The sequence below is a fragment of the Hylobates moloch genome, unplaced genomic scaffold (assembly GCF_009828535.3).
Source record: "Hylobates moloch isolate HMO894 unplaced genomic scaffold, HMol_V3 SCAFFOLD_16, whole genome shotgun sequence".
Lineage (NCBI taxonomy): Eukaryota > Metazoa > Chordata > Mammalia > Primates > Hylobatidae > Hylobates > Hylobates moloch.
This window is the reverse complement of record NW_026652291.1, coordinates 40,888,861-40,898,138: the sequence shown is the minus strand read 5'-3', so window position 1 is coordinate 40,898,138 and position 9,278 is coordinate 40,888,861. Positions and strand designations below refer to the sequence as shown.

At 43.4% G+C, this 9,278-nt stretch overlaps 1 protein-coding gene across 1 annotated transcript in view; it reads left to right on the top strand.

Moving 5' to 3' along the window:
• The window catches only part of PPP1R36 (protein phosphatase 1 regulatory subunit 36), a 41,731-nt gene continuing 32,453 nt past the window's right edge, over positions 1-9,278 (top strand). Inside the window, exons 1-3 of the mRNA XM_032179992.2 lie at positions 1-132; positions 1,005-1,069; positions 3,220-3,267. Coding sequence (XP_032035883.1) covers positions 64-132; positions 1,005-1,069; positions 3,220-3,267 — 182 coding nt within the window. The 5' untranslated portion in view covers positions 1-63. The remainder of the gene's footprint in view (positions 133-1,004; positions 1,070-3,219; positions 3,268-9,278) is intronic.

The window sequence follows — 9,278 nt, the reverse complement described above, 5'->3', positions numbered from 1 at the left end:
GCCGTGTGCAGGCGCCTGCGGGCGGTATCCTCGGCGACGCCGTGTGGCGGCCAGGGCGAGGCCATGTACCGGGTGCCCGAGATTTATGCGAGGAGGAAGCGGTTAGGTGGGCAGACCCCTTACTTGATGGATGTAAGTGCAGCCTTGGTCGCCCCCATACCCGGGTTGGGCGCAAGGCGGGCCCTGCTGCCTCCAACCGGCTTTCGGCGCCGCCTTTCCCAGCGCCGCTCCCCTCGCCCTCCTCTAGAGGCGGGTCGTCGCCTTCGCCCCGGGCTGGCGGTTCTCAAAGACACCTGGCCATATTTGGCTAGAAAAAAAAACCTCTGGTGTATTTGACAGATGGTCAGAATTGAATTCTGGCTCCCTGCGCAGGTAGTTAGATATTTACGAAATGCCACCTCACCACCTCTAATTGGCTGGTTGCAAAATAAGGAGACCTACTGCGGGGGAAGCAGCCCCGCTCTGGGTAGAAAGGCTGGGGGGGTGCTAGCTTCCACGGTGAAAAGGGTGTACTTAACTTTTTGCCACTGCCTGTAAAGGGCAGTCTCAGTGTTGGAGCCCGGAAGGCTCCAGAACCAGACAGCTGAGGCTGCCCTGGGCATCAGTTTATTGTCTGAATTTCAATTAATTGGTAGATTGCTATGATGAGCTATATGTAGTCTCAATTTCCTTCCTTCCTTTCGCCCTTCCCTTCCTACTCTTCTTTCCTCTTTTCCTGCTTTCCTCCCCTCCTTTCTCCCTCTCCCTCCTTCCTGCCGTTCTACTGAAACCACACCTAAAATCAATCAAAGCGATAAAATCCTAGCTTCAAGTTTAACACTTTAGGATTCTACACTCTTATTGAAAGTGTAAAGAGGGACTAGTAGGAACCATTGTTTTTTGTTTCCTTTTTATTACTTAAAAGGTGTGTTAGTAAGTAGGAATTACTGTTAAAGGTTTATTGTGGCATGTGGATTGTAAATTGAGCTTTTAATTCTTTTTGCTGCAATCATTTCGTTTTACAGCAGTTGGGATTACGATTAGGGATGTGGTACTGGAAAGATGAAACCAGAACTCTTGAGTTCAGAAGGTAAATTTTAACAACACTTTATTAGAGTTTTAATAAAAATTACATGTGCCTGGGGAAAAAAAAAAGCAACAGAAGAGTATAAAGAATAAATACCCACTGAAACTTCGACATTTGGAAGGAGACAATCATTTTAGTGAACAGCCTTTCTCTGAACGCTTACCAGCTGCTTCATATGGACCAGACACTGTGTTAATCAGTTTACCAACTCTTTGAAACAGCTGCATGTTAACCAATTTACAGATGAAGAAACTGAGTCTTCAAAGGGTTCAGCGACTTGAGGAAAATTAAGTGACTTAGCCCAATCACACAGCTCAGAGGTGACTAAGATTATTTAAATGTAGGTCTGTTTGATTTACAGAGTCCATGTTTTTAATTACTTTATAAAATTGCCTTTTTGAGTTAGAGAAATATAGTTTTACATTAATGGGACCATATTATACCTGCTGCAATAGATGGTGAATCTCACAAGATAAAATTACTAAATTAGAAAAAACTGATTCTAATCTCTATTAAAGAAGACACTGACTCTTACAAGTGTATAGCTAAACTAATAGTACTAGACACTATCTGTTGTGCACTGATTGTGTGCCAGATATTTGCATATTTTTCCAATTCTTAAAACAACTGTGCAAAGTGAACATTAATGTCCTCATTTTATAGATGAAGAAACAAGGCTCAGGGAGATTAAGCAACTGAACCAAAGTCATATAGCCAGTAAGTAGCAGAACTGATAGTTTGAACCAAGATTTGTCTAATGCCAAAGCCCTTTTCATGTACTCACTGTCTCCCTCAACTAGACAGTAAGCTCCTTAGTGGCAGGAACTATCTTATTCATCTTCAGGTCTCTGGAGCCAGCTACAGAACTTCTTAAGTAGGTACTCAACAAATATTTATTGAGCATATTCAAAGAATCTGCTAGATTCAAGCAGAGGAAGAATAGATGCAGGTGATCCATTAGAAGACTAGTTGTAGGATTACAGATAATTATACAAGTAAGCAATAGCGAGAGTTAGAATTAACTCCAGGTTGGTAAAAATGGAAAGGCAAAGGACTAAGAAATACTTAAGAAATACTTAAGAGATAGGATTGACAGGATGTTTGGATGGGATTGATAGGATGTGGGGATTGGATGTGAAGGGAGAGGGAAAAGCAATTGTTTAGATTGGCTCCTAGGTGTCTGACTTGGGCGATCAAGTGGCTGGGATTGCCCTTCACCCATATACAGCATTAAAGTGACAAAACTGGCAGCCGGGTGTGGTGGCTCAAGCCTATAATCCCAGCACTTTGGGAGGCTGAGGTGGGCAGATCACCTGAGGTCAGGAGTTTGAAACCAGCCTGGCCAACATGGTGAAATCCCATCTCTACTAAAAATACAAAAATTAGCTGGGCGTGATGGCGGGCACCTGTAATCCCAGCTACTTGGGAGGCTGAGACAGGAGAATTGCTGGAACCTGGGAAGCAGAGGTTGCAGTGAGCCAAGATTGAGCCACTGCACTCCAGCCTGGGCGACAGAGAGAGACTCCATCTCAAAAATAAATAAATAACATGACAAAACTGGCCATGTGTTTCAGGTTGCTATGACTTGTTCACATTAATACCTCTTGGGCTGTTGGACAAATGGGGCTGGAGGTCAGGAAAGGAGTTGGCTAAGCAGACATATATAGTTACACTGGATGTTTATAGTTACATTATAAATATAATGACATGTTTCATGTTAATTAAACAAATAATTCAAAGGCTTAACATTTTATGAGAGTCAAAATCAAAAGTTTACATTTTATAGAACATGTATTTCAGGCTGGGCGCGGTGGCTCACGCTTGTAATCCCAGCACTTTGGGAGGCCGAGGCGGGTGGATCACGAGGTCAGGAGATCGAGACCACAGTGAAACCCCGTCTCTACTAAAAATACAAAAAAATTAGCCGGGCATGGTGGCGGGCACCTGTAGTCCCAGCTACTCAGAGAGGCTGAGGCAGGAGAATGGCCTGAACCCGGGAGGCGGAGCTTGCAGTGAGCCGAGATTGCGCCACTGCACTCCAGCCTGGGCGACAGAGCGAGACTCCGTCTCAAAAAAAAAAAAAAAGAATATGTATTTCAGTATTTCTGAGTAACCCGTCACTTCAAAGCAGTAATTTCAGTTTTCTTTCTCAGGTTTGCTGCGGAAGATTCTGTCCAGTGGCTCCTGAAACATCACCCTCAGTGAGTGTGAGATAGACAGATAGCTTTGGGATTAGACACACGAGACAGTTACAGGAGTCAAAATACATGTTAAAGCACAAGAGAATGTGTGTACAAATATTAAGTGCCAATTTTTTTTTTTTTTTTTGAGATAGCGTCTCACTCCTGTTGCCCAGGCTGGTGGACAGTGGCATGATCTTGGCTCACTACAGCCTCGACTTCCCAGGCTTAGGTGATTCTCCCATCTCAGCCTAGTACTCACACCACCATGCCCGGCTTGTTTTTTGGATTTTTAGTAGAGACAGGTTTTCACCATGTTGCCCAGGCTAGTCTTGAACTCCTGGGCCCAAGTGATCCACCCTCCTAAGCCTCCCAAAGTGCTGGGACTACAGGTGTGAGCCACCGCACCTGGCTGACAGTATTTTTCAAACTAATTTTCAGTGCTAATCTAACAACCCACCCCAAATGGTGCTATTTCATATTTGAGCCTACTAATAAGTTCGCAGCTATCAGTTTCATATCATCTTTCATATTCGTGAAATATTCATATTCATAAACTAAAGTTTCTTTTTGTTTGTTCCCAAATTGTTCTTAAACTGTGGCTTGATTCGATTTCCACTAATTTTGGAGAATAGCTGCGTGATGGTATGACTTAAAATGTAGGTTATATGACATAATACAAAAACATGAGCAAAAGAGGCCAGACACAAAAATGTAAATACTGCATGATTACATTTGTATAAAAGTTTTAACAAATAGGCAAAAAATAACTTTAATGATAAAAGTAAATAAAAAATAGTGGTCACCTTTAGGGGGTTATCAACTGGTAGCAGTGGGAGACAGTATAAGGAAAACTTCGGAGGTGGTAGAAATGGTCTATATGTTGATCTGGGTGGTAGCTTTGTGGGTATATACATATTAAAAAATTCATCAAGCTGCACACTTTAAAATTTATGCACCTTACTACATGTAAGTTATAACTAAAAAAAAAAAAAACTCCAAACCCGGACCGTGTGGAGTACACAAACTGGGAGGCCGTTAAGGGAGGTGGAAAAGGAGTTATTATGAAGAACAGATGGGGGTGAGCCAGCCCGTTTTTGGTAGAGCTGCTTTGTGTTTAAGTAACTCAATGTGGTGAGCCTTATAGTATCAGGATTACCTTGGGCATCTACCTGCTCAGGTAGAGGAAGGCAGACCCTTGTATATTTTAGGTCAGAGTTGGTGTTTGGATTCGTTGGAAATATAGGTATTGGTTCCCTGTTAAAGTCTGAGCATATCCCATCACAATTTTTTTTTTTTTTTGAGACGGAGTCCTTCTCTTGTTGCCCAGGCTGGAGTGCAGTGGCGCGGTCCTGGCTCACGGCAACCTCCCCCTCCCGGGTTCAAGCGATTCTCTTGCCTCAGCCTCCCGAGTGGCTGGGATTACTGGCATGCACCACCACACCCAGTCAATTTTGTATTTTTAGTAGAGACGGGGTTTCTCCATGTTGGTCAGGCTGGTCTCTATCTCTTGACTTCAGGTGATCCACCCGCCTTGGCCTCCCAAAGTGCTGGGATTACAGGTGTGAGCCACTGCACCTGGCTTCATCACAAATTTTAACAGATAGGTTTGAAGTCAGAGAGGACTCTTGAGCTGGAACATGCTTTTTCTGTCAGAGACAGTGCTACTGGAGACTTATGTTATTCCAGTTGGTGGTGAAGGGGCAAGGCTGAGGCAGAGGTGGCTGAGAGTAGACAGTGGTAGGGATGGAAGCTGCAGAGGTAGCAGGCGTGTTCAGTGACTGCTGTCATACCTAGCAGGGCGAGATTAGAACTGGGCAGACAAGACAATTATGCAGCAATCCAAGAGGGAGGTGACTAGGACCCAGATGAGCTCTGGCAGGAGAATGCAGAGATAAGCAGGGGTGGGGAGAGCCAGTAAGCGTGTGGAGTGGGTAAAGGGCAACAAGCTTATTTTTTTAAACGCATACTATTTGAGGTGCCTGCCTGTAGGACCCCCAGGTTAAGAATCCAGTTGGCAGGAGTTTGGCCCTTAGGAGAAAGGCAAGTGCAAAATTAGAGTGGGAAGTGGAATGACTGAGGCCAGAACCCTAGGAAATACTTTAAAAAATTATGAAATATATTATTTAAAATCATACTATTTAACCGTTTTCTTGTTTGCCTAGAGAATACTCGCCAGTGGCACTTGCAGCTACAGCGTTTACCCCGAGATAACTTTGCAACGAAATATCTCGCTTTCCTTATTATTTTCTCATCATTCTAGTATATTGACTTAGGAAACAAAAGACATTCTGTTAATAGCATTCGGTTTTTAGTGGTATTTCCATTTACGAAATATAGTAATTGTCTATCGCTGAAAATTTCAAATCCTAGAAAACGTAGCATTCCTACACATGATGTTAACATTGTTCTCAAACAGTTGTTACCTGAAGATTCAGTTGATGAATAAGATTTTTCCGAAATAGACGATTCTGATGATTGAGATGATTCTGATGTTAGTTCTGTTGAGAAATAACTCTAAGAATAATTTTATATTTTATTTTCATGTGGAAAATCAATCAGATTTGCTTCAGCCTCAAAGAGGGTGTTTATGTAAAATTAAATGAATGTTGGCAGCGAGCTACGCTTTTTTTTTTCTAAATAGGAAAAGGGTTAAAAACATCAGTGAGTACCTGTGGTCCCAGTAAGTCGGGAGGTTGAGGGGACAGGATTGCTTGAGACTAGGAATTTGAGGTTATATTATGCCATGATCACACCTGGGAATAGCACCAGCCACTGTACTGCAGTCTGAACAACATAGCAAGACCCCATCTCTTTAAAAAAAAATTGCAAAATACTAATAAGCAAAAACAAAGCACAGTCCCACCCAGCAAGTAACTGTTAACATCTTATGGTATACATATATCTTTCCAAATCTTCTTCTGATTTTCCCCTCTCTCTCTCCACACACACATTCTCTTAACATTCTGCATTTCCATCATTTCGTATCTTTTTCTTCATTAAAAAATTGTACATATATACTGAAAAACAAGTATATAAATGTACAAAGCAGAAAGTGAAGATTCCACCACAGTTGTATACCCAAAGACCACCAGTGCACCAATGTTAAGAGTTATTTTTATTTTGTGTTTTCAACATACTGGTTACATTTACTTTACATTTTGTGACTGATAATTCCAAAATCTGAAGCCTTTGTAGATTGATTTTTTTTTTTTTTTTGAGACAGCGTTTCACTCCCATTGCCCAGGCTCACTGCAGCCTCTGCCTCCCAGGCTCAAGCAATTCTCCCTTAGCCTCCCAAGTAGCTGGGACTACAGGCAGATGCCACTGCGTCTGGCTAGTTTTTTGTATTTTTGTAGGGACAGGGTTTTACCATGTTGCCCAGGCTAGTCTCAAACTCCTGAGCTCAAGCAATCTGCCTGCCTCAGGCTTCCAAAGTGCTGGGATTATAGGCGTGAGCCGCTGTACCCTGCCTTGCAGGTTTGATTTTGTTGCCAGTTTTATTTTTCTTGCAGCATTATTTTAAAAACTTAAAAAAATAAGTATAAATAGGCTGGGTGTGGTGGCTTACACCTGCGATCTTAGCACTTTGGGAAGCTGAAGTGGGAGGATTGCCTGAGCCCAGTAGTTTGAGACCAGCCTGGGCAACATAGTGAGACCTCTGTTCCCACAATTTTTTTTTTTTTTTTTTTTTTAATTAGCTGGGCCTGGTGGTATGCGCCTGTAGTCCCAGCTACTTGGGATGCTGAGGTGGGAGGATTGAGGCTGTGGTGAGTCATGACTGCGCCACTGTGCTCCAGCCTGGGTGATAGAGTGAGACCAAATCTCCAAAAAATTGTGTGTATGTAAACATTTAAAACTTTTTATTTAATTTTAGAATTTTAGAGACAGGGTCTCACTTTGTCACCTAGGCTGGAGTGCCGTGGTTTGATCTTGGCTCAGTTCAGCCTTGACCTCCTGGGCTTAAGCGATCCTCCCACTTCAGCCCCCACCGCGCCCCCCCGCCGCCCCCCCGCAAATAGCTGAAACTACAGGGACATGCCACCATGCCCAGCTAATTTTTTTGTATTTTTTTTGTAGAGATGGGGTTTCGCCATGTTGCCCAGGCTGGTCTGGAACTCCTGAGCTCAAGCAGTCTGCCTGCCTCAGCCTCCCAAAGTACTAGGATTACAGGTGTAAGCCACCATGCCTGGCCCATTATAACTTTTTATATTAGAAGATTTCAAATATATAAAGGTAGGGAAGATGGTGTAATGAACCCCAACAAACCCATAATACAGCATCAAGAAGTACCAAATTAAAGTCAATTTCATATCTATACCTCTGTCTACCCCGCTCCTCAATTATTTTGAAGCAAATCCCAGGCATCATATCATCTGTAAATATTTCAGTATGTATCTCAAAGAATAAGCACTATCTTAGAAAACACAACTGATGTAGGTTGGGAGTCCCAATATATAAAATAAGAAGAAGAAGGGGAAAGAGAAGGAGGAGAGGGACAAATGGGGAGGAGGAGAATACAACTGAATTACCATTTATATACCTAAAAATGCAAATGGTAATTCCTTAATATCATATATTCAGTTATATTCAGTTGGTATTCAAATGTCCCCTGTTGTCTGATATTTTTAAAGTTTGTTTCAATCAGTCTTTAAGGTTTGTACATTACAATTGGCTTGATATGTCTTAATTATTGTACACATTTTAAGCCTTTGATAGATATCTTCATACTGCTCTCAAGAATAGGAGACAGGCAAAGAAAGAGGAATTGGCCAAAGACAGAGAAAGAATGGGCTGGGGGCAGTGGCTCACGCCTGTAATCCCAGCACTTTGGGAGGCCTAGGTGGTGGATCATGAAGTCAGGAGTTTGAGACCAGCCTGGCCAAGATGGTAAAACCCCGTCTCTACTAAAAATATAAAAATTAGCCAGGTGCGGTGGCGGGCGCCTATAATCCCAGCTACTCAGGAGGCTGAGGCAGTAGAATCGCTTGAACCCAGGTGGCAGAGGTTGCAGTGAGCTGAGATTGTGCCACTGCGCTCCAGCCTGGGCGAAAGAAAAAAAAAAAATGAAGAAAGAGAAAGAATGATTAGAAAGGTCAGAGGAAAAACCCTGATACACATAGGCCTCAGGGGCAAAAGAAGGTTCTCCAAGAAAGAGGATTGGGCAGGGAGGGGTCAGCAGTGTCACAGGCTGGAGAGTTCTGAGGAGGGCAAACACTGCAAAGAGGCCTATGGATTTAACAAGTTAGGGATCCGTAGGGACTAGTCGAGAAGCAGCTTCAGGAAGGCTGTAGGGTATACATCAGATGACAGTAGTTACAGGTGAGAATCTGAGATAAAGATGAAAAACTAGCAAAAATAGAGTACTCAGCTGGGTGTGGTGACTCACTCCTGTAATCCCAGCACTTTGAAAGGTCGAGGTTGAGGGTCACTTGAGCCCAGGAGTTTGAGACCACCCTGGGCAACATAGCAAGACCCTGTCTCTACCGAAAATGGACAAAATTAGCTGAGCATGGTAGTGTGTGCCTGTGGTTCCAGATACTTGGGAGGCTGAGGTGGGAGGATCACTTGAGCCCAGAAAGTTGAGGCTGTGGTGAGCCATGATCCCGCCACTGCACTCCAGCCTGGGCAACAGAGTGAGACACTGCCTCAAAAAACAAATAAACAAAACCCCCAAAATAGAGTACTCTTGCTTTTTTTGTTTGTTTGTTTTGTCTTTTTTTTTTTTTTTTTGAAATGGAGTCTCGCTCTGTTGCCCCAGGCTAGAGTGCAGTGGTGTAATCTCGGCTCACTGCAACCTCCCCATCCCAGGTTCAAGCGGTTCTCTTGCCTCAGCCTCTTGAATAGCTGGAATTATAGGCACGCGGCACCACAGCTGGCTAATTTTTGTATTTTTAGTACAGACGGGGTTTCACAGTGTTGGCTAGGTTGGTCTCAAACTCCTGACCTCAGGTGATCTGCCCACCTCGGCCTCCCAAAGTGCTGGGATTACAGGCGTGAGCCACCGTGCCCAGCCCAAAAGAGAGTACTCT